This window comes from Vollenhovia emeryi, unplaced genomic scaffold, assembly GCF_000949405.1.
Source record: "Vollenhovia emeryi isolate VEMERY1.0 unplaced genomic scaffold, V.emery_V1.0 DF939237.1, whole genome shotgun sequence".
NCBI classification, from domain to species: Eukaryota; Metazoa; Arthropoda; class Insecta; order Hymenoptera; family Formicidae; genus Vollenhovia; species Vollenhovia emeryi.
Genome location: NW_011967129.1, coordinates 455,589 through 481,691, shown reverse-complemented (window position 1 = coordinate 481,691; position 26,103 = coordinate 455,589). Strand labels below are relative to the sequence as shown.

Sequence of the window (26,103 nt, the reverse complement as noted above, 5' to 3'; positions counted from 1 at the left end):
ATTACTTATTTATATTACCGAAGATTGTGAAAGAAGCTCTTTCACCCTCCAACTTATTACTTGTTACTTTTCAATATTTCCGTGAAATTTTCAAAGAAAAGAATCTATCGTAAAAATGTGATGCGAACAAAATGCGAGGTCTCTTTTTGCTTTAATTTCCCACGAAACGCAAAGGAGGTAAAGAGGGCAAATGATTGCGAAAAAGAAACGATGTTACAATATGTATTCTAATATTAGTGTCATTTCTATTCGTCGTCACGCAGTTAATTTAAGATCGCTTTCGAAGGGAATAAGATCGGAGAACTTGATGGAAGGTAGCGAATGTACTCCGAAAGGAGCAATGTGCTAATCTTGGCGTGTTGCAGTGGAGCCAGCGAGTACGATTTTGAACCATCGCGACCAGCGAGCGGCCGATTGTTAGCGCGATCCGCGATACGTTGCGTGCATACGCGACGAACGGGAGACGTGTGTGCCCATAAAAAATGCAGCGGCGGTGTGAATTCGCTGTTTCGAACGCGCGTGTATGTTGATTAAAAAAAAGTTCTACCTACAAGCGTCAAAAGATCGAGCTGTTTCGAATTAGAAGGCGCAAAAATGGAAAGGGTTTTACGGCGTCTTATGTTCCGCGGGGAGTTTTCTCCGAGAGGATGACGATTCGACGCGGCTCAAGGACGAGAGGCCACGCTTCCGTTTCTGTTCTTCCTCCTTTTAACGATCGTGCTCACTTTCGCTGTCGAAATCGACGACGGGATTTTAATGCCGTCGTAAATCCCGACTGCTCTGAAAATGAATCCCCCGCGCTTTGATTTGCGCGAGGAAAATCTATTAACACTGAAATTACAGCGTACTCTCTGGCGCGGATTACTTAATTCGCCCAGTGCTACCTCGCGTATTGGTATTCATTCTCGTCATTTGCGCGACAACTCAACGAAGAACTTTTTTTTTCGCGATGCGGTGCATTGGGAAATCATTGTTGACGAAAACGTGTAGTTATGTTGTTCTTACGCAAACTGAAACGGTGGCCGAAAGCGTTTTGCTTCATTTTTATGACAGGAGTTCAGAAAAAAGCGTAACAAAGTAGAAATAATCAATATATCACACAGTTTTGTAATATAAATAATTTTGTTACAAGTTTTATGATACGAATTATGGATGGCCAGCCGTTATAAAAATATAATAAAAGGCAAGCTAAACTCGGCGATATACGGTAATCAATGTCGATTTTTTAAACATAACACAGCACTCGTGTAAATTCTGTATAAACTGGCAAACAAAATCAAGTCTATTGCGAAAAGGAAATTATTATTTTCAAAGGAGACAATTTTTAGAGAACAAAACGTCATCGCTTCAAAATTAAATTTATAGAATTAAACTTTAATATAGTGTCGCGATGAATATTTAATGTAAACAAAAAGTTAAATAGAAAGTCAGAATTTAATTCTACGCCATAATTGTAATCCGTTTTAAGTCGTTTTTTATTCGTTGAAAAACTTGTAAAAAATTCTTTTGCAAAACTATCCTATCCAAAATACGTGACAATCGAGCGGAAACGAATTCGTTTTAATTTCAACGTGATTTTCATTCTAAAACCGGCAATTTGATCGTAATAAACCTCATCTGAGGGATTTAATAGCGACAATGATGAATTTATCGCGGCGCTGTTTCAGAAAACGACGCGTTACAGGGAAATCAGGGCGGATGAGCGCGATTTACGCGGACGCGGTTGTTTTTTAACGCAACGCTTTTCTCCCACCGGAACAACGAACGGGCGGGATTAGGAGATGTACTAACGAGAGCAACATCGCCCGGGATCGCCGACGCATAAACGCAACGCGTCGTTAACGCCGGTTATGGAACTTCCGAGTTTCTTGCCCATTAGCCTGGGCCCGTAACGGGCGGTCGTTGCCGCGTCGCGAACTTCTGGCCGCTGCTTTACCGCACAATCGTAAATGTATTAATAAATAATAACGAACTTGCCCATACGCTCGCCCGTCGCCGACCATCGCGTAGCGGCGGACCCCGCCGTACCTTCGCTCGGCACCGCAGCGACGACTTTGAGCCCCGCGTTTTGTCCCCTCCGGCTAGACCTCGGCCGTTTCTCTCGGTCCATTTCCCTCGCGATAATCGCGCTAGGCTTTATGTACGCATTCGTACCACTTTGCGCCCCAATTTGACAGTGCCGGTGTATCGTCGATTTATTATTACAACGATCGAAGACGCAAATGGGTGGCGGAATCGTGCTGTATTTTCTTACGAACGTCCAATTGTTCTAAATTACCGTTTCATTCCGCGCCCGATCGTCCATTCCAGCGGTACACAAACCGAATATCGAAACGCGCCACATTTCGTTTAAATTGAAATTAATCGCGCGGGCTGTAACAGCGATACCATTTTATTTCTAGCAGACTCTGCTCGCGACACGGGCCAAAGAAGTGAGCTCAATTCAATTGATAATTAAATGTTTAAATTAATAAATGTTATGCACAACGATTTCCAATTTTTCAAACCTTTCTCCCCCCCCCCTCTCCATGTCCGACGAATGCGCCATTTGTAAATCAATTTCAGCCTTTACAACGAAACTTCCGCGGAATACCAGAAATCTCTCCTCCGCTTTCAACAGCTCCTTTTTTATCTAATATCTTCGTGTATCTAAACTGAATATTATATCTCGGGACGTAAACCGCTACGGTGTAATGCGGTGCAACTACGAGCTTTCAGCGCGGGCAGCGCGAGCGGGATGAAAAAATTGGAGAGAAAAAGAACGCATCCCCGTGCGGGAGGGGTAGCTGGGGGCAGCTTTTATATTACGTGCGTTTTATAGTGGCCACATGCACACGTGTATACGTATCTGTGTGTGCGCGCGTGGCCGCGTTTATCGTCACCTGCTGCATTGTTTAAAACACATAAATAGAATTCCCAGTTCCTTACCTTTAAATTATTTTTCTCGCAGGGACGAGCTATCGCCCCACGAGGTCGGAATACCACAAAAGGCTTTAAATCGATGCCTTAATTACTATTTCAGATGACGAGGGTATTTGCAGCTTACCGTACGGAGCATCAAATCGATCGAGCTTACACGATTTCGCATTATTTTTATAAGTATTTAAAATGCCTCTATTACCACTTTGCACGTGGACGAGTTTTTCCCGTTTTTTTTTCTCTAGAAATATAGAACGCCCTTAGGCGTTAACTAAAATATTGTCCCACCGATTGCACGATTTCATTTGATTACAATCTCATCTAATCGCAAATCTTTTTCTTATGTGCACGTTTAAAAATATGCAACGTTGTTAAACCTCAACGAGCTGTTAGATTTCCTCGAAATATATTTTTCTTAATTTACTAAGGAGTATTTGCTTGTAGAGGTAATTTCAGTTAAGATCGTAGTACTCGGTCACGTGTTCCCTCGCTTTTCCCACCAGTCTAACCGTGGTCTTAACGAAAAGTAATTTTGTATTTGTATTTACCGTTTACCGTTCCACATTTGCGCGCAAAGGTGCATCCACGTTTTAGCTCGCTGTTGTCTTATTATGAAAAGAATACGCGCTCACAGGTATTTTGGATATTCACTAAGAGAAGTAAATTCTTTTGGAAACTTAAAACAAGCCGAGAAAATGTTCAAATTTAATGTTTAGTGCCTGACAAAATGAAGAAAGTTGAAAATGAAGACAAAACGATTGCACGGGGATTTCGTAAGGATTTCATAATGATTTCGGAGACACTGTCCCACGATTACATCAAGCGGTTACCCCCTGGGCTCGATGCGTATTGCGCGCGTATAAAGTGCAATACGCACGCGAAGGTGCCGAGATTTATGAGAGGAGGGGCCGGGGCGATTGTTTCATTTCGAGAACGATATTCGAGCGCCACTGTATTATCCACTACGCGTAAAAGAGACTTCTTGCGTTATTTCCTTCTCTTTTTCGCACCCCGCTCGCCGCGTAGTCCCGGCGTTTTCTAACACGAGCGAAACATCGCGAGATTTATCCTGAAAATACATCGTGTGCCCGACATCATGCAATTAAACGCCGGCGCTACGGCGCGAGAGGGAAACAGCGGGGAACGAGGAAAGAAAGCGCGAAGGTTCGCCGGGGGTAGAATGGGGGGAGAGAAAAAGAAGTAAATGTGACACGCTGCAAGAGCAAACAGAAGGAAGGTGGAGGAGAGCGAGATATAGAATTGCCGGAAAAATTGTGTAATCGCTTAAAACAATGCTATTCACTTGTCGTGAACTTGAGGAGTAATGGGTTCTCACGGGGCGCGGATACTATACGAGCGTAGCGAACGATTTTCTCGCCGCGTGCAGATAAGGCTTTTAACGCGAATCATCTCTCCCGCCCATTATACGATATCGCTGATCAATCGCACTTCTATGCGGAAGAGGCTATTTCTCATCCGTCGAAATTATTAACTATTACCACAGACAAGAAGCGTTACGGAACTTAAGAGATTAAGGTGTACGGACGCTTTATAATACCTAATACTTAAGGCATTAAGCTCGGCAACGCGGCGGCACATCACAGCGTCGTAGCGCGGAGACATTTGCATTACACCAGCAATTTTACACGAAATAGACCGTTGAAAATAGCGGAGAGAAGTTTAAACTCGTAATTTACTCGAGTCGCCTCGAGTAAAAAAAAAAATTTTTTTTTTACGCCAGTGTCGCGCGATACGATCGCCGCCGCCGAGCTTAAGATGTTAGTTTAAATGGAAAGGACTCTGAAAGAGAGATCGTATTTACCTCGGGTGCGTGATCGATACTGAGTTCTGTGCCTCTGCGCGAGGTTCGATCGTGCTAGGGCCAGCAGGAGCAAAAGGATCGACAGGAGCCTCGTCGCCGGCAGTCCCATTTCACTTGTCGATTGTTTACGAGCGATTCATTTGCCGCGTACACGATCTCGCGAGCGCGCTGCCTCTCGCGCAGAAACGAGACCTCGAGGAGCTTCCGGCTGCCTCAGGAGCGCGTCTCGGCTTCGCCCACGGAGGAAAGCGAAAGTTGATACACTCAGGAGCTAAATGTGATTGCAAAAGTTAATTGACTTGTGCGTACCGATCACGGGCGGAAAGCACCTTCCCCGACGTTTCCCGCGGCGAACTTTATTCGCTAAGTATACCGGCGACGGAACCGAATATGGCAGGGGGACGACAGGAACCGCAAGTCTCGTCTCGTCTCGTCTGGCGGAACGTCGAGGCACGCGACGAAGATAGATCGTAGAAAGTTGAGAAAAGTTTTTATGCCCGTGTCACGATTTTTCTGCAACGCGAGTCTCTCCCTTTCTTTCCGCGGAAGAGCCGTGCTTCTTTTCTCTCTCTCTCTCTCTTGCACTTTCTTCCGGGATAAACTTCCGATTCATTACTCGGGAGGAAGGGTCGCGGCTCTTCGTCGCGCACGTACACGTTTCTCTCTCGTTCCCGATTTCTGCCGCGTCCGAATGACGGAATCGCGAAATCCGGACCCGCGATTTACGTAGTCCCTCGGCCCGGTTGTTCTTCTTACCCGGTCTACCTCTTTCCCGTCTTTACGCGCGGCGACAATTCAGTATTTGTTCGCGCGGATTAAGCCAGATTGCGCGGCGCGGTCGCGGTAAAAGCCGAGGAAATTGTGCGCCCCGGTAAACAGACAATGGCCGCGCGCCGCCACGACGCGCTGTGTTTTTCAATTATTTTTAATTATTTTCTGAATGACGGCCCGCCGCCGTCGAGTTTGATGCGCGCCAGCCCACGGTCTTCAATCTCGCTTCCCGTTGCATTGTCGGCGCTGTCGCGGTTTTCTCCATTGTGTCGCGCTCGCTTTTCTTCTACTGTACTCCAATTTTCCAATATCGCTAAAATTTCTCGCGTTACGTATTACTTAACCGATATTCTTGTAAATTCAATCGCAATTAACCCCCGTCGTTCGTGCGTCGACGACGACTTTCGCGCTTCTCCGCTTCGCGCCGCGTTCGACATTCGCGTTATTAAAAGGCACGCCCGACGATTCATTACCTCCACACTGTTTTAAGGACGTTTCGGGTCTCGACTGCGAGCACTCAATTTTTGTTTAATGCGTCAGTAAAGAAAATTGCGCACGTACAACGCGCAATTTCAATGAGCTCTTACGGGGCGAGGGATAATATTTTCTTTTTCTACGCCCCAGCCTTTTTATCACTTGGATTATCCGATTTAAATTGTTCGTAAAAGTCGCCATTATCTTGATTATAATGCGAGAGACGGCGGGCCGGGCGACGCGGCGCTTTTCGCGATCGCGCTCCGGTATTGGCGGCGGAATGCCATGCGTAAAAGCACGTCGCGAAGATGCATGCCAGACTTTCGTTACGTGCCTCGGATGGATTTACTCGGGGTAAAAAAAAACTCATGCTCGCTCTTACCCGAGTCGCAAATGAGATTTTTGTCGGACTCCGTGCCCTGCATTACTCCGCAATTTAATTTCGGATGTAAAGAAACCTCGATGGATTAGAAACTGGGGTGACAACGCTCGTCGCGTAGCTCGTAACCCCGCACTTTACGACGCGCGTCAATCCCCGGTGCCAGGGATTTATTCGCCGGGCTCGTAAAGGGAAATTATACAAGCGGTTAGAAATTACAGCGAATTCGTCTGTCACCGTGGGGGAAGCGACGAGTATATTCTAACGGGGGGCGGCTCGACTACACCTTACAAATCGCCCGACGATACGGGGGGGGGCTACATTATGCACGAGCCTAGGTCGTTCGGGAAGGGTACTTTCCTGGCTTCTCGTGAAACGCGCGTTGCACCTCGAGCAAAACAAGTTACGTCCACCTCGGGGAAACGTAACCGTGATCACGAAAGTCCTTGGAGCGCGACGATCGAAATTTGCGGGGCGGGGGGCGGGGAGGAGGTCGAGAGACGGGCCGGACCGGGGCGGATCGATCGGACCGACAGGGGAACGCGTTGTCAGACTTCTCCGCTAATTAAAAACGTTACTTTACCGCCGTCGGTCAAATAGGGGGGATCTTACGAACCCCTGCGAAACGTCGGCGGTGGGTCCGGGATCGAGCCCCCTCGATCGCGACGATCGTGCGCCAACGAGAGGAACGAAGACGTCGCGCTGACCGAATCCCACTGGCGGACTGGCGGTGCCGTTAGTTGTCATAGACCGAAGAAGAACCATCCGAGCATAGGGACACCCCACCGCCGCTGTCAATGGCAGAGGCGTGGGAGGCACTAAGCTACTTTGTATTTTTTTTTTTCCCTCTTCGAACGCTCTCCCTCTACCGCGGTGCATCAGCGCGCGACAGCGCCGAGTCATCGCCGATGGCTCCTGCTACTCGTGCTTCGTTGTTCTTCTCGTGAATTGAACATAAGCAACCCTTCGGAACGAGTTCGCGTTCGAATAAACGTGATTGGGCATTTCGGCAAAAGCTACGGGAGAAACAGAGAGAGAAGAGAGAAGAGAGAGAGAGGGGGGGGAGGAGAGAGACTGCGACTTTAGAGGCACTCGCGCGATAGACTCATCGATGATTCGTTGAAGCGAAGAAAAGAGGCGAGGAGAAAAATATAAGAGCGCTAAATATATTCGTTCCTTTCGTCTTCTCTCGATGCGGATAATTTTGGACGGAGGAATTAGCCGGCTTTCCGGAAGCGACACGCTCCACAAATGCGGGCTGCACTTTTCCACCCCTCGTAAAGCACGAGCGTCGAAGAGACGTTTAAATATATACGAAGCGATGAAATAGGCGTCATAAATTCAGGAACATGTCTACGCACAGGGAAGTTTCTCCACGGCTGCTGGCGCGAAAAACTTTTCTGGGTTATCAACGTGGTAACAAGTACAATAAAATATTAAAATAGTTTATCAGATCTTGAAAATCGCTGTCTAACGCTACCGCAATTTCGCCCAACTCTACGTTACGCTATTCCTTTCTTCGAGTCTCCTCGCTAAGAGAAATATTATTTGCCGAAAGAAATGAACTCCTTTCATTAAAAGGAAATTTAAGAAAGCAAATTCTTCACTTCTCAAAGTCCTCCTCAACCGTTCAATGTACGAACGTTGTCTTAAGATTGCGACTTCAATTCCGTCGTCGGTTCGTATAACCAGAATGTCGGGTTATATTTAGTCTCTCGGAAGAAAAGAATGACGAGTACTAAGAATGGAAACGGAGATGCAGATTAAGGCGAATGAATTTCGTAACGCGACACCGTTTATGAATACACCGATAGCAGCCGGAGATCGAAGATCGAGCGGCGCGGCCAAGAAAAACAGCTAGGGTCCGATCCGGAACGGCGGGAAGATATCATCGGCTCGACGAGGCTTACTCGAGACGCCTACGTTGACATTTGGATCCCGGTTCGTTTCCGAAGACACACTACTTACGTCGGGTTACGGAAACGCGAACGGAACGCGGGGAGGATCGGCGCCTACGTGCAAAGTTTCTTGAGCGCTCGGGATGACTGACAGGTGCGCGCGGTGAACGATAGACCGAGCTTTCACCCTCGTGGTACTCGCAACTCACACAATTACCGTCAATTACATTGCTCCGACGAACAGCAAGGGCTCTACCGGCCGGCCGGTCGCGTGGCCGCCTGGACCGAACTACCCGCAGTCTAATTCAATTCGGCGGCGCGTTCAACGGGGAAGCGCACCACACGGCGCGATCGAACGCCGGCGGAAGCGCCGGGTACCCGGGGTTCGGACGCGGACTTTCGCGGACTTTCGCTCGAGGTGCCAGGCGCGCGGGACCATCCGTCAATCGGTGCGTCCGTACCACCCGGCTCCGGGTAAAATTCAGCTTGCAAACTCCCTGCGGTCGGCGGACGCCTCCTCCGTTTGCCGGCTCGCGGGCCTGTGCCGCCAACGCGGGCGGAATCGCGAGTCCTCCTCCGCGATACTATCGTCGGCGCGCACCGGTGCGGACTAGGAGCGCGGACTAGAAGCGACCGACCCGTCCTGTTCCGAGCGAGTAACTGTCGGCCGAGAGAAGCGTGGGAGGTCTTGCAGGTACCGCGGCTCCGTGGCGTAATGGCAATCACGCGGGCGGCCGACACGGCCTCATGCCGACCCTTTGGCGCGCTTCGACCTCTCGGCAGTTTCCGGCGCTCGCTCGGCGCCGCTCGACGTCCTATGCCGAGAGTCGGCGCCGAGCCGTCCGCGAGATGAACTCGCAGATGAACTCCTCTGATCTCTCTCGCTTAACCCTTTTTTTTCCCCCCTACTCGCAACGCACGAGCGTTTGAGTCTTGCGTGGCTCCTGAAGCTACGACGTCGAGCCACAGATTCCGGGGAACGACGAATCGCAACGTGGTTTGCAGACGTGAATTTTTTTTAACCATCACCCGCACGTCATTACATATGTATCCAAAGGGATGAAATGGAAAGGGGATAAAAATGGCGTGTTTTTTTTTTATTCTTTTACGTGGACTAACGATGCGCGAAATCGTTCGTTTATCTAGGCAGCGAGGCTATTGTTGACAATTAATTTTATTTTATAAATTTTCAGCGTATCGCAAACACGGAATATTTCACATTTTTTTCCTCGGGAGGTACTCGGGAATGAGGCGCAGCTGCGAATTTGTCCACGAGTGTCAACGAGATTTGCGATATCAAAAACCAGATTCGAATTGTACTTTAATTATAAGCAAGTGCTTGTTCCGATCAATCAGCCCAACAGTGTTCATCATTTGTTATTGCTGCTGATGAGACGTGTAGCGATATACATTTAACTTTGTCTTAAATACATGTTCAAAGAGTATTTGGCCAGACAATGATCTGTACGGATGCTACATCGTTTTACTGGCTAAGAAATACTTGAAGAAATATCGAGGACGACCCGTAAATATAAGAACTGGCTGCAGACAAGCTGTAGCGTGCACTCAGTGCGCGCTAGTGCAAGCGACCGAATTCGCTATTATTAATATCTATTGAATTTCCACGTACCTCCACGCGGAAGCACGATGATGCATATCGAGACGGACGACGGCGAGGGCGGGGTGGCAGGTCGGCCGACACGTTCGGTTTGTGCGGATTATAAAACTTTAAATAAAATAACTTTAGAATCACACGGGTCTGTGCGCGCCCGGATGGGCGTGACGGCGAACGGCGACGACGTCGTCGACGACGACGACGACGACGACGAGGTGAAACGCGGGGGAGAGGGAGACGGCAAGGGCGAAATGTGCTCGCGACACGATGTAGACACGTCGCGGAAGAAAGGGACGGCGCATGTTTATTCAAACCCATCTTATATCGCATTTTCATACTAATGGACTTTTTCAACTCGGAGGAAGGAGAAGGGCGGAGGTGGGTCCCCGGTCCCGGGGAAGGAGCGTGTCCCACGTTTCCGTTCTTTGGCTTTCGCTTTGGAGAATGTATAGAGCCCGGCGCGATCCCCCGCGCGACGTCCCGCGGATGACGAAGCCCGGATTATCATACTCGCGTTAGCATAACAGTTAGAATCTCTCGACTCTCCGGGAGATGGACCAAGGCAGGCGGAACGGGCGGCGCCGGGGAGCGCTCTCGATTTCCCGGCTCGCCGTCGAATTCCACGCTTACGAGATAAACGATCGACCGACGACGTCCTGATTTATACATCTATTTTCCGTAATCGGGACGGTAAACCGAGCCATCTAGTACGAAAATTGTAAAGAGGTTGAGAAGAGGATGCGGGTACGAAAGTTGATACGACCCATTTAGTCCGAGAGGATTTTCGAAATGGCTTATTTTTGTTGGTAACCGGATGAGCCATTACCTTCTTATCAATTTTATTTAGCAAAGGTACTTCACTTTAGTCTGACAGGTCAGAATCAAGAAAAAGGCAAGAATAAGATGAAGACAGTCGACCAATTGATTAAACAAGAGACGGACAATTTGTTTCTGTATAAGAGCAGAAATGAGTAATAATTCAAATTGATCTCAAGCGCTTAGACACTTACTTTTTTTTCATACCTTTATTATTACGACAAATAAACCAGGGAGGACAGAAAAGGGGACACGTGGACAAAATTGAATTAATGGTGCTGTAGCGTAAAATCAAATGTTTAAAACATTTTTTTTTAATGAAAACTGGCTTTAAGGAGTTCCATCCTCCGGGGCAAGGAAGTAAAACCTACTGAAAAATTCATACTACGCATATAAAACAGTTTCGTTTTTCTCAAACATATGATTTTGTCACATGTTCTCCGTCTGTTTTAACCGATTCAAATATGTGAAATAACAGTATTGAAACTGGATGCGCTAGGCTCGAAATTAGCTGTGTATCATAGTATAATAATCTTTATTTCTGATAAACTTCGCTTTATAAATAATCTGCGGACGCCATGTAAATGGCTTTGTTAATTTTGCGATTATTTTGCCGCTGTATAATTTATTATAACATATTTGAATATTGTAATATACTTTGCGCACTGTAAATCTGCGCATTATCTGATTATCAAATAGAACAAAGATTACAGTCTGATTATCGAATAGAATGAACATTACAGATCGTTCTTCCATGTTCAAATGCGTCATTTAATAATAATAGTCACCTGATGTCGCGGGATCAAGTCGCCACGCTCAACCATGCAGCGTTTCTTTGCCGCTACGTTACGCGAGATTGCGTATTGCGACGTTGTACAATGCTAGAAATGATTTCTAACGACACGAAACACTGTCGCGTTCTCTACTTTGAGGAACAGAGCAGAAACCTATCTTTCGGGGTTGGTGTGAAAGCGCTCGGTTGTTTTTATATAGAAGGCGTCCATTCATCACCCTATCTTTTTTCCGCGATCGTACCCGGCATGCGGGGGTCTCGCGTCTTCCTTTAAAGCGAAATGAATTCCTCGTTACGCGCCGTAAGTTGGCGGGAATTCGACTAGTTCGGCCTTTAGCGAACATCATCAGCGGGCGGGGGTGTGCGCCCCCCCTCCCCCATCCCCTACCTGCCTGCGGTCGAAAATTACTTTCGGGTACGCGCGGGGGCTCTGTGCAGGTCGCGCGGGCAGAATTTTCGTTCTACTCAGGGACGATTAAACAAATCCAGAGCGCCGACGCCGCCCGGCTCGCGTCGTAATTCTCCCGACCGCGTACGTATTGTCGTAAATTACAAAAAAGGGGGTCTGAATTGCAACGAGCAACGGGCGCGTGCACGCGAACGCCGCGAAATAACCGCGCCTGTGTCCGCGCGTCCGTGTGCGACACGTACACGTGGCCGCGATGCATCGGGATAATACTGTCCAAGAGTCGGCACTCTCCGCGCCGCGAGAAATCTGGATTTTGACAATTCAAAAGAACGCGCGCGCGAGAAAGAGAGGGGGTAATCCTTAACGTGCATAAGTCGCGTTTAAATCGGCACGCATCTTTTATTCATCGGGCGGATTAATGAAAATCGATAGCAAAAGGCGAAACGGGTAAAATCGCGCGCAAAATATTATCGTCGCTCGCTCGTATCAATTTAAATTTAAATTTTCCTAAGAAGAATGGTTTCGAAATATTTTCAATACGTAAACACGGGCGACTTTATTGTGAGATACTCGATTTCCAACTTTATTATTTATGGCAATGGAATTGAATGAGGTCGCTACAATTGGATCGGTGACCGCGATAATATCCACGAACTAGGATTTTGGATTCCTTGCCGTTTGATTTTCTTTTCACAAATTGCAGGTGGAATATTCAACGTGGCTGTGCGACTATTTTTAATAAATTAAAATGAAGAGATACATGATGGAATTTCGCCTCGGAAACCAAACTTCTCAAAAAACGATTAGAGAAAAGACTTGTCATAATTTCCCTACGCGTTCTTTCGCCCAACAATATTCGTCTACAACGGAGGTCGCAGATTCGACGAGGGAAGAGGTTCGATTAATACGAGAACAGAATGTTCGATGGACCAACCTTCAAGGAATATTGTTGCAGCGTACTGTACCTTGCACGTACATATATACCGACTGTTTGTCGTTGGTGCTGTTCGTTTGTTACGAGTGGACCTTAAGTGTACGAGGTGCCACGGTAACGCCTACCAATCTGCTGTTTGTCCTCCAACCACCCGCTGCTCTCGCCGCCGCCCCTCGGCGCGCTTAATTCTCGCGCGCGCGAAATGAAGCTTAAAGCCGAAAATGAATTCTAAAAAGCGAGCGAGCCGCCACCGCTGATAAAAGCAAACCCGTTTTCGTGTTCGGGCGGCGCAACGACGATCGTGCTCGTCCCGCATCCGCGAGAAAAGTCCCACCCCCTCCTCTCCCTTAATAATAATTAACGAATAAAAGGGATGAAACGTAACACGTTCTACGCAACTGCTTTTACACAATGCTAGGCACTGTCAGAGGTAACAAAGTCTCACAATTGACGAGTACATTTTAGATGGAACATTCTTAACAGCTAAAATGCTTTATGCCAACTTTATTTATAGATTTCTCGATAAAATATGGAACTGACGTATGACCCAACGCGTTATTAATATTTCAAGAACGAATCTCTCTCTTTTTCTGAATTTAACATCAAATTTTCGAAAGCCTAAAGTCTACAGCATATTTGTAAGGTATATTTAAAGTTTATACATATTTGATGAGTAACATAAATTTTATAGTAATTCTACATACATTAAATCCACCTGTCACGACCACGAGTGATATTCGTCGTAATGAAAATTGATAAGTCAAGAAGTATGTATAATGTGTCTTCCCGAATTCCTACAGCATCAAGTAGTTCGACTTCAAATATGTCGGGATTCCAGGACGTGTGGGCTGAGCTGACGTGATCGCTTTTATCATTCACACGCGTCACGCGGGGTGATTTAAAAAAAAAGTAAGATCACCGCCGGGAATCATCGCCTCGATAGCGACGCAAAAATAAGGACACGGTTTATCCATTAATTGTTTGCATATATGACAAAAGTGGCGAGAAGATATCTATTAAAGCATAAGAGCGTTTTCATACGTGCCAGTGGATAGAGATTTTATGTATGCTCGACAACTGGAAATAGCTACAGTAAATACTTGCCATTTAAGTCGCTCGGTATACAACTACCAACTATTCTGGCTCACAAATAGCCGTCTCCTGCAGTGACCGAAACTTGGAAAAATGTTACGACCACTGAATATTCAACCTTCCATACATTTCAGACGCTCCACACAATCTTTTGTAAAAGATTAGTTGCCAGAAAGTTTCCAGAAATTTTTGAAGCGACGAAACATTCTCGAAAGACCGACAATTTTGGAAACGACGAAAAAACCAATGTCGATTTTGCAACGTGTGTTCAAATTTATGATAATAATAATAATTCACTTTTAATCATAATTTATCACCCATAGTAACGAGATAAAAAATTATCAGTACTATTGTTAGACTTAACAATAAATTATTTACTTAAAAAAAATAAATTAATTTATTTGAAGTTAAAAATATACGAATTTATGGATGTGTTTCATAAATTTAATCATTTTTTCTCTCTTTCCATTCAGTCCATATATGTCTGTAATATATGTCTGTAATATACACGATGGTCAACCACTTTTCTTTCAGTCATATATATTCATCTCGGTGTCATTATTTATTTAAGAAATAAGAACGGGGTATTAGCGAAAACTAATGTGGGTGGACATTGTCCTAACGAAAAGCTGTAATCCTCGATATACATATTCTTGCCCGACACGAATAAAAATGCTTTCTCCCTTCTCTTCTGTTTTTTCTTTCTATTACTTCCTCTCCGCACTTTCCTTTTTTTCTTCTGTTCTCTTTCTCTTTTCCTTCTTTACACAAAGATCATCGATTTTGAATGTACTCCTGACATCAACTGTACATATTCTTTTAACGAAGTCTGTGTTCTTCATATCGTCACGTTGTACACTAATTAAATTTGTAATCATACAGCCTGCCGAGTTAGTTGTATCTAGCAACAAGACGTAACGCAGCCTAGCTGGTGAATTAACTCACCACCCAGGTGAGACACAAATTGAGAAGGTATTATTGTAAACGCGTGAAGCACCTCGCCGCCACCCTTAAGTCATTGATATGCACGTGGAAATAACCAAACTTGGAAACGGGGACAACTTGGTGCAATCGCTCATCTTCTATTCAGCCAAGTCACTCAACACATGTTATGTCATTTATCCCCCACAAATGGAATACGCCTCGGCGTAGGCGTCATCCGAGCTAAAGTAGGCATGCTAAATTCATTCGTTGCCTGTATTCCATATCAACGACAGCATCGTGTGAACACGCGCGGAAATAGCAGTATCTAAGTAACAAAATATCATCGCTAGAGCGAAGCGTTAATTTCTTTAAGATGCTGAGCTCATTTCCCTACAGTACCTAAAACTCGATACGCGGACGAGTACCAATGAGATATTCTAATTACTTTTGCTTCATGCGACAAAGATTGTGGATTTCGATTTCTGATGAATTCCAACCCATTATGCAACTTGTTGTATAAACTTTCATGCATTTAACAAGCGCACGTGGCACGACAACGTCACAGTACGCAGTCTCGTCTATGTAAAAATATCCATACGTGTCGCATATCGATAGAGATATACAATAAAATTCACGTCAATTTTTTACATTGCCCATAGACGACACGCCGCATTTCAAAACACATCGATATTGCATCGCGACTCATGAATATTTTAATTGAAGATAAATTAAACATTTTTCATTATATAAAATTGCACGAGTGCGGGTCAAGTGGCGGACGGGGCGGAGGGGGAGGGGAAATAATGGGATAGAATTATTTCTTCGCGGCTCGGTTGGTCCCGATCGGCGAAATGCAACAATTTAGCGTTGCGTTCGCGCGAGTTCGCGAACAGAGCCGTCCTTGTTGAGAATGAATGCCGGGCGCTATTTAACGCATACCGCAGATAAACTACCGGCACATACCGGCGCTAACGTTGAAGGTGGAAGTAAATAAAGGAGAAGCAGAAATAAATTGATAAGATATAACATTTTGCAGCTTTACGGCCACTGTACTGGGCGCATGCGAGCGGTCAATTAGAGACTCGTCCGTAGCGTGTGCGGGACGACGTAGGCTCGTTTTTCGCCGTGAAACCGTCCGCGCAGCCTAGTCTCGAAAATGTAAACGAACGGACGAATGTCCCCTGCGATCGGCGTAATGTCCCTCCGCGCGCTCGCGAAGATGCGATCGTGCAACGACGTGGATCGTGCCGATGCATCCAACACGCAACAAGGACGACTTTTACACGTTATCCACCCTGCACGAAACCACCGACGTTGATACGCCATTGATAGGATCAAACATGCATTCGCGCGCGTATTACGCGTGTTGCTTGTAACAATGCGCGTTAAGCTCCATCGTTCGGACGCGTGTCACTACGACTGATGTCTTTTTCGTTGCAAAAAAAAAGACGAAGAAGAAAAAGAACAGACGTTAAAAGTGCGTAAAACCGAAGATTCCCCGAGTCGAAATTTTGGTACTATTTTGACACTTTTAAAGATAATTTACACCTACTTAGCTGATCTATACACCTACTATATAGACCAGCAATAACCTACTTTGATGACATTATATTTCTTCGCTCCCACCTTGAATCTTTAAGTCTAAAAATGTACTTTAGTTCTTATTTAAACGGACCTACTTTAATGCTAAATTGGCAAAAGTAGAAATTTTCGATATTATCAGTTTTAAAGTAGGAGTAAATTTTGTACTTGCAGTTCGATCTCTTTTACTGTCTTGGGTCCTACTATATATAGAATTAAAGGTTTAACATGGGCCAAAATTTCGACTCGGATATAGTTAAGAATCGAAATTTTGGTACTATTTTGACACTTTTAAGAATAATTTACACCTAGTTAGCTGATCTATACACCTACATAGACCAGCAATGACCTACTTTGCGGACATTATATTTTTTTAGTCCTCCCTTGAATCTTCAATTCTAAAAATTTACTTTAGCCCCTCCTTAAAAGGACCTACTTTAATGCTAAATTGTCAAAAGTAGAAATTTCCACCACTATCAGTTTTAAAGTAGGAGTAAATTTTGTACTTGCAGTTTGACCTCTTTTACTATTTTAGGCCCTCCTATATAATAGAATTGAAGGTTCGACGTAGGGCCAAAATTTCGACTCGGGTCATCCCCTGCTTCAGTCGATGGAGCCGTTTCGGCGTTTCTCCGAAGCGTTTGCTTAAATCGCTGCTTCGAAGGTGTGAAAATCACTTTTAATTAGAGGACCAAGAAGTACATTTCTGATACGTCGACTTTGCCGGGGCGATTGAAACCGGTTTTGGCGCTGCAGTTTTTGCCGGCGTGTAAAACGCGGGCAACTGCACTCCGCTCGTGAAAAATGCAGCGATGTAAATGTCCGACCGACTACGTATGAGGATAACGTTTTTGCGGCTCAGGAATTTATTGTTTGTCCCAGAACTATCGCGCTGTGAAAAAAGCAGCTCGTATGTAGTGCGTGTTAAGGCCACCGTTTCATCACGGTTAAATTCCGCCCGGTGTTTCCTTGGCTGCGTTTTCTATACGAAATTTTTATTTCGAATTCGATTTTAGATTTCGGACAATTTCGTTTTAACGGACAATTAATTAAATATTCATTAAGCGCAGCTAATTTTTTGTAGAAAATGCCGTTAACCACTTCTGCCTGGAAGGAACATTTTCTTTACGCATGTAGATAACCGTCGTTGGAACGGGATACCGTAATAACATTTAATGATCTGATAATAGATATCGTTATTTACCCTCACGGGGTCGATCAATGCAAATGTATGTTAACATAATTTCTCAATGTGCACCTTTTACCCGCGTTTATCGTACTTAGTATAAAATATTTATTGCAGCAAAATCTTTAATATCCCTCAGAGTCGTACTAACCAACGAAAATAATTGACGTGTTTTTCTTCAAATTACCCAAGACTCGACGACAAGAAATATATCATATCTAAAGTACATAAAACCACAAGTTAAGGAAAAACGTGATTCGGGTTGCGTACTTTATGTATGAATAAAAATTATTCGACAATTGCGCGCTAACGGGACGACAAAGATTACTCTGTGGAAAAAGAGACAGTTAGCAACTCACTTTGGGGCTCATAATTTAGTAATCGAACTATTTGGATTGTTCGTAGCTCAACTCTGGGAAAAATTTTGACCGTCTTTTTGTAGATAAGTAACTTAACATTTCGGTTAGTGCCTTTTAAAATTATCTTTGCGTTACCGAACATCGACAGAATTGAGAGAATCGATTAGTTTACTTAAAAATCTTGGATATACACAGAATAGCTAATTACGATTTTTAGTTACGCGGGGTAAAATTCGTAAAAGATTAGTTACGAACAATCCAAATAATTCGATTACTAATTGTGGGCCCCAAAATAAGTTGCCAACTGCCTTTTTTTCCCAGAGTACAATTGATGAGTAGAAGGAAATTTGTGCAAACGTCCCAAGTCGTTGGTCTCACCTTGGCTTTACGAGTTGGTGGGCACAATTCGACGAGGACGCGTGCGAAAGTGATAGCGAGCGATATTTCCAGATACGGTCGACGCGCATTAGCCGGGTCAACCTCTTTTTGCGGATGTTTTTCAGACGGGCGGGGGGGACGATAAATTTTCGCAGACCGGACGTTCGCGGGTGCGCTCGTGTGTTTACGCTGGCGGCGGTGGAGGCGTTAAGATGTAATGACATGCAAAAGAGAGAGTCTCGCGTAAACCCTAATGGTCGTACGACACACCAGTCGGCTTGTAATCGGACAAGCATCAAACGCCGAAGGCACAGCCTACCATATTATTACCATCGTCTATTACCGAGCGCTGCGCCGACCAAGTCCAAGCCCCGCTTCGTGTCCCGTTTTAGCCGTTTCACTTTATGTTTAACGCGAATAACAGTATGGATTACCTAAATTTTGTTCAATAACTCGCCATCTTCTTTTAAATTCTAAACGGGACAGACGGACATGGCATACAGTACGCGGATAATTATACGGTCGGAGACAGGAAATGAGGAATTTTTCACACCCTGACACAAATAAGACATTATTTGTTCGATGCGGATCACGATGGGCCAATTTGTACGAGCGCAAGAGCTAAATTGCCTAACGCGCATCTAATTATGCTATTCTGCATTCTGCATTAAAGGATAATAGGTATAGGTGCAAACGTCATAGTTTGTTTGTTTTCGGTAATACGTGGATGTTACCAAAACTAGCACGATAACTTATCTTAAGATAACTAGTCCAGTGCTACGTAATCCGAACGTCTAGTCGAAGGTAACGATGAAAAAATTCCCGCTCGGGAGCAACGAAAAACATTAATTTTTTTGTTCACTTATGTCCACCTCGTTTTTTGTTAAAATCTACTTTTTCTATAAAACAGTATTAACCCTCAAAGTGCTTCTGCGAGCGATCGGCCCATACCCCCTTTCCCAGTAAACGCCAATAGTCACGTAATATCAATATTATAATTTCCTACTTAACAATGGAAATGTAATACAACGTGGGTTATATTACATTTGCCTTGTTGCGTAGGAAATTATAATATTAATGTTGAGGGAGAAACCGCTGACCAAAATCTTGTACACCAATGCCCACTAATGCCCGGTGGGCATTACTTCATCTTAATATCTTATTTTATCTTTATAATGCCTTAGCAAGGCCTAATGCTCAAACTAATGCCAAAAAATGCCTAGTAATGCCTAGTAATGCCCAGCAATGCCGCAAATCTGTACACCACAATGCCCTCAGCGGTTTAGCCCTCGATTAATGTTATGTAACTGTTACTCGATGTTCACTGGAATGTTAAAAAATACAACTTAAACATTTTTTCTTTATTCCATTTCATCGGCGACCGGGTCTGAAATTTCGCGCGTACCGATAGATAAAATTTACAACTACGACATATACTTAGATTTCAATTTTTTCTTTGGTCGATTTATGCAGGAGCCGCCTTAAGGTGATGCTGGAGTCTCTCTGTTTTACCGATATTTTTTAATTAGGGATATCTTTTAATTGGCTTTACAGAATTGCAAATTTCTTGTACACGATTAAAGTTCGCACAAAAATAAAAGTCCGTCTGCTCGATTTTATATAAAAAACGAAAAAAAATTAAATATTTTGGCATGTAGAGCTGTCACATGACGATAATATTTGCTTATACAAAAATTCTATAGTTTATATCTGCAAAATGAGGCCGGAGAGACCTAGAGACAACATGCAAGAACAATATTGTGTACTTGGAACTAAGATTAAAAGTCTAGAAAAAAAAGATAGGGTTAGAGAAAAATTTATAAATGCAAATACAGCTGTAGAATGATGAATAGAGGACTGCATGATAATAATAAGATGGCGCTGCAATCTGGTAGACAAGGAAAGATGTATCGTATTATTGCTCTCTCTTTCTTTTTTATGTAATATACATATACGCACACATACATAACTTTCGCGTTGTCGGTAAAACAGACAGACTCCAGCATCCCCTTAAAATGTAATTGCGATGACGCGATCGTACGTTCGATTTATCGTCGCGCCTCTTGAACAATCGGTGCGCCGGCCAACATTTTACTGGGCCATTTGACGCCAAGGTACGTACGAAAGAGCACCGAGTTAATTTATCAAATGAACTCGCAACGGCGAGCGACGTTGGTACGATCGGTTGCAAGTTCTGCGGCTGACTCCCCCAATATTTACGGAAGTATCCGACTATTAGCGTCTATAAGTTCGCGATAACCATATTTGACGTCGTTTGACGTGACGTGGAAGAGCAGAAAGTCTTAGTCGTAAGGGGCACGAAGAAGTCCCCCCCGAAACTGCCGGCCGCCATTCGTTATACTTCCGACAACGAATTGCATCGCGCTACGTTATAAAAGCAACCGTGAATGTCCTTGCCGAGAAATATCGCGGGCGACACCGAGCCTGGCACGCGATATAGTGCAGATTGACTCCGTAGCACACAAATATTTCAAATTTTGAAACCCATTATCGGGACACTTAAAGTTTCACTGTTGCATATATTCTGGAATATTTTATCAATTACTCGAGGATAAGTTTGCAAGAATAATATAGAATAACGACGGTAAAGAGACGTACACTTAGCGCCGAGTTTGCGTTATATATTAATAGTTAAACGAAATGTATCTTATTTGTAAATCTCTCTGCAAGAAAGTCTTGAACTAAAGAAGCTAAGACCCGATCTGGTCGTTTTATTCCACACTGTAAAAAAGTATGTAAAATTACATACATAATAAGTGAAGCGATTACACTATTAATAACGGAAATATATAAATTTATGTACTTTCACAAATTATTTTACTCTTTGCTATATAAATATTTGTTTATACTTGATGAAAAGTTACAAAAAATTGTAAAATTTACACAATTAAAAGCAAGCAGTTTGCTTACTCTATAAGGTAACACCTACAAGGTGTAAACTTACTGACGTACGCAAATGTACATACACCTTTAATAGATGGTCCCAATATCAGCCGTCAAGATAATTGTAATTTTGCATGTAATTCTTTTACAGTGCACAACAAACAGAGGTATATTTCCGCAATGTTCATCGAGCGCGGATTAGATAAAATGGCCGCAATTATCAGTGAAAAGCTTGCACTCTGAAAATACCGTCGTATCACTGCCTTTCCGTACCACGTTTAAGCCGACCCAGTCTATATACGCGCACTCAGGACGCACCTGAATAATGTTCGAAGACGACGGGGGTTGACGTTTGTCGTGGCGGTGCCTAGCGTGCAAGTTATCTCCCTTCCCTCCCGGTTCTGCCCTCCTCTACGGAGTGCTCATTCTTCCGCCTACCCCCCCTCCGCGCCCATCGTGGACGCTAGGCCGCCTCCATCCCTCTTACCTCGGAGTCAGCGGTACTCATAATTATCCGAGGGGGCACGTCGAAGGACACGAAACCAGTTATGCGCATTCCTACTCGAGGGAGAAGAGAGCGAACGCAAACGAGGCGGAGGGGTAGCGTGGGGTGGCGAGGGGTGAATCAACGAGGGAAGAGGAAGGAGCGGGGAGGAAAGAGAGCCTACGGTCGTCCCCCGTGTGCCTCGCGATAGAATACTTGAATATTGATTAAGCATGCACATCGCGATTACCGGGAGCAAGTAAAAGCGCTCTTCTTGCCGGGCCTCGCCGCAACCTGCGTGTCTGCGGATATTTATGTGAAGCCTCGACGACGTCCCCCGCCCCCGCCCCCTTTTCCGCCGTGCCCCGGTGCCAGCCCTTCGTCCTACCCGCGAGCGCGAGAGCCCCCTCCGTCTCGAAGGGATTAAAAGAAAAAGGCCTGCCGGAAGACGCGGAAGATATCCGCTAACCATGAGACGTTTAAATGATGAGAGCGCGGATGTACGGGGCCGGAGGAGCGTGCACGGTTGCTTGATTTACGATCGGCCCTCGCAGGATTATATCCTTCGATCGCGGAGCGGCCGCGCCGCGAGCGAACGCTGCCCCAGTTCGCCCGCTGGTGAACGATTAACGGAATAGCGGGAAGCCGTTCCTCAATTTGTTCCTGCTCCTTTTTTTCACCCCCTCCCCCTCCCCCTCCGCCTCGCCCAACGCGCGAGTTACGAGGAGGACGGAAGTAACAGCGGCGGGAAGAGCGCGCGGATGCGCGGGAGCGGGTGCCGACGAGTCAACGAAATTGCCCGCGATGTCCGCGTTAGTAGAAATGACGGTCCGCGATGGAAACCGGAATCGCGAACAGGTGGACGCGCGATGATGCCCTCTGTTTGAATTAATCAAGAGCGAGTTCCTCGATCAACAACCCCCCCCCCGGCCCCGGGCCGAGGCGGAGCTATTTGTCCCCCCCGGCCATGGCGTCGACTAGCCTCGCCGAGAACGGCGCTTCAAGTCGTGATTGTGAATTGTTCACTTTCAATGGGGGATAATTGTGAAATCGCGATAATGACGAAAAATACAAGTTTCAATATAGAGCGCCATGTTTTGTCTCGCGCGCGCGCGCTAAATGCGCGCCGCCGGCTCGTTATGCGCATTGTACAAATCACGGAAATAATTAGCCCGGTGCCCCGAATTTTTCCCCCATTACACGTAATATTGTTGCGAAGAAATGGACGATTATGTATCTGGAGTGTTCTCCGTACGTCGAATAAAATTAATTCCGCGCGTTGTCCCTTTCCCTCGCGACAGAAATACTTGTTAATTTTACGAACGAAGAAGAGACACGTGGCGCGTAAGTTACGAACGTAAGTTATAACGCAATTGGTCAAGTAACGCACGAGCCGCGATATGTTTTCTCGCGCATTCTAAGGGAGAGGCGCGAGAATATAATTCACAAGCCGATACCACTGAGCTAATTTACCCCGGCCGAACGCGCGCAGCTGTCTAATTAAGCTGGGCTTTCGCGCAACAAAGCGCCGTACGTGTAGCCGCAATCGGGTGGGCTTTACAACACCGGCCCGGTATCCGGCGCTTCCACGTTGTTGACCACGATCGTCCTCCACTCGAGGCGGAGGAAGCTACGGGGAAAAAAGGCCGAGGGGCGCGCGGGACGGCGGCGCGGGACAGGAGAAAAAGCCCTCGAGCTTTGAATATTCAGTAGGTACACGCCGCGCCGCGCCGGCCTCCCCGTCTGACCTTATTTTTCTACTGGAAAAACCGCAGCTTCCGGCCGCTGCTTAGGGATTCGCTTCGCCGTTCGCGGAGGAGACACGTCGCCGGAAATTTGCAACGACGCCCACGGTTGGACGAGGAGCAGACCGATTTGAATTAATGTCGCGACGCCGGGGGTAGGAACGCGTCGCTGATAAACCGTCGCTCTCGATAAGCGAAGTTCCAACGGGGTGGAAAAGGGCACCGAGGGATTCTCGCGGTCCTATCGATCCCCGCGGGTCGGTAGAACAGGTCACTTGGTCTATACCATCTACGCTCGAGACCTTAGCCAGACTGATAAGCTAACGGTCGTAGGTAAGATACGGAGCGTTCAGGAGTGATAAGCGCCGTCCGTTATCAAGCGGTCGGTAAAACCGAGATTTCGCAAAATCAAAAGGCGGACGATTGATTTGACATTCTCGCATTGTTTTAAATATGTTTATATCTTCGCCGAGTTTAATTGATATCTAAGAGCTAAGTAAGAATAAATGTATTTATCGTATGAGATAAATAAGGCTAAGTAAATGGGAATAAATATAACGTAGCTTTTTTTATACAGTTGTTAGAGTATCATAGATTTAACTGTAGCCTGTGCGCTCGCAATTTTCTAACGAGAACGTGGAAGAAGGCGTTTGTCTTCTTAAACAGACAAGAGCGTCTGACAAGTTTCTTCTTTAAATGCCAGCGTGTGGTCACGCTGTATTATCAAAAATCATACGACACTTACCCGGATAATTGCAGTCGTGTTCGTCGCTACCGTCTTGACAATCCTCCACGAAGTTGCATCTCTGAGATTCCAATATGCATCTGTTTACGTCGCACGCGAATTCGCCAACACCGCAGCCTGTAAAACGTAAATCGTTAATAGATTTCTCTGCAGCTGTCGCATCGTGCCTTTAAATGTGAAAAAAGCTATCGTAATATTGGCGGAAAGAAACACAAAAGTTTAACATGAAAAGCGTCAGGCGGTATACACGAATCTTTCTACTCTCGTGAATGCATTGCATGCATCGTTGCGACAAAAATCTAAGAATTCTAACAACATATCGCCTCTGCGTAAAGAAAAGTGATAAATCACAAATGAGTTTTTGCATTTTTATCATCTATTAACTCGTACTTTTGTCCAGAAAATGCATTACAAAAAAAAACAGGATAAATGCAACGATTGTATCTCGTTTGAAAATAGTGATAGTAAAGGGGAGGAAAGTTTGAAACAGAAATACGATTCTCACATTATGGAGAAAGATCTGGCAAGTCAAGAAAAGTAAAAGGGTAAAAATAATGTAGCAGAGCACACGGTTGTAACCGTGTCTGCAGGCAGATTAAAAGTTTAAAATTATTCTCCTGCAACATCGCTATTTTTAGTGTAATTTGTGTCACTTTCCTCACTTTTCTCGTACAGAAGCGACATGTACAATTTCATAAAGGACAAGACACGTAGCTGAAACTTTCGAGCCATATCTTATAACATATGCGCAATAAATATATACACGCAACATCGTTGATTGTGTATAAAAGAATATCACATCAAAGAGAAGCTTATACGTATGTATGTACATTCAGAATACAAGAATACTCGAAGAACCGCTTTCGTGATTTTAACGAGTTACCAAATATAATTTCTACCGAGAAATATTTTAAAACTCTATAATTGTAACTTTAAGACCGTGTTGTACGGTTCTCCGGGGGGGTTTTTTTTTTAGCCACGTCGCTTCGCCAAAATGACGAGTCGCGGTTCTTCCAGATGGCTGATATTTAATCCCGAGCCTCAGCGGAGATCAACCAGCTCAACCTGTACCTGGATGCGGGCAATCGACCTCATCACCGCCGTCGTTGCAGTCCTGGACACCATCGCACTGCTGCACCGAACAGATGTAACGACTGCCGTCGTGACAGCGTACCGTGTCGTCGGCACGGCACTTCTGTGAGGACGATCTCAGCGTGGACTCCTCGTCCTCCCTGTCGTCGACGTCGGACACCTCCGATTTTACCTCCGGCTGTAATTGCGTGTGGGTCGTCTCCGGGAAATGTGAGGGATGTTGCGGTGCCAGAGTGGTATACTCAAAATCTGTTTCGTTTCGTTTATCAGCGTGGTTTCAGTGCCGGCGATTTTCGACACACGGTTAGCGAAGAGCGCGAATTAGGCGAATCGTAAGGCTGGATTCAGACTGAACGCGATGAGCGACGAGCGATCCAATGGGCGTACAGGTTACATGGGAAAGCGTATAGTTCCTATAAAGACTGTACGCCCATTGGATATCGCTCGTCGCTCATCGCTCATCGCGTTCAGTTTGAATCCAGCCTTAAAGCCTCCGCTACAATGATTCTCGGTTCTGTCTACAATGGTCGTAGTCGTAAGAATAATCGACTGCGTTTGGTCAATTCTTATCGAGCGACTACGACTACGACCATTGTAGACAGAACCGAGAATCATTGTAGCGGAGGCTTTAAGCCTCGTCTACATAGAAGTCGTAAAGTCGTAGTCGTAAGAATAGTCGACTATGATTGATCAATTCTTATGTGCCTGACGGAATTGACCAATCGCAGTCGATTATTCTTGCGACTGCGACTCTGCGACTCGCATTGTAGACCACGCATTAAA

At 45.4% G+C, this 26,103-nt stretch overlaps 1 protein-coding gene across 8 annotated transcripts in view; it reads right to left on the bottom strand.

The window, feature by feature from the left end:
• The window catches only part of LOC105560209 (basement membrane-specific heparan sulfate proteoglycan core protein), a 171,536-nt gene that overhangs the window by 86,181 nt on the left and 59,252 nt on the right, over positions 1–26,103 (bottom strand). For 6 of the 8 annotated variants that reach the window (XM_012009095.1, XM_012009098.1, XM_012009104.1 and 3 more), the window contains exons 8-9: positions 25,300–25,569; positions 24,229–24,345 (exon numbers count right to left, since the gene is read on the bottom strand). In XM_012009095.1, coding sequence (XP_011864485.1) covers positions 24,229–24,345; positions 25,300–25,569 — 387 coding nt within the window. Of the gene's footprint in view, positions 1–4,741; positions 6,649–24,228; positions 24,346–25,299; positions 25,570–26,103 lie in introns of those variants that run through there. The other 2 variants (XM_012009103.1, XM_012009109.1) reach the window with 2 other exon arrangements.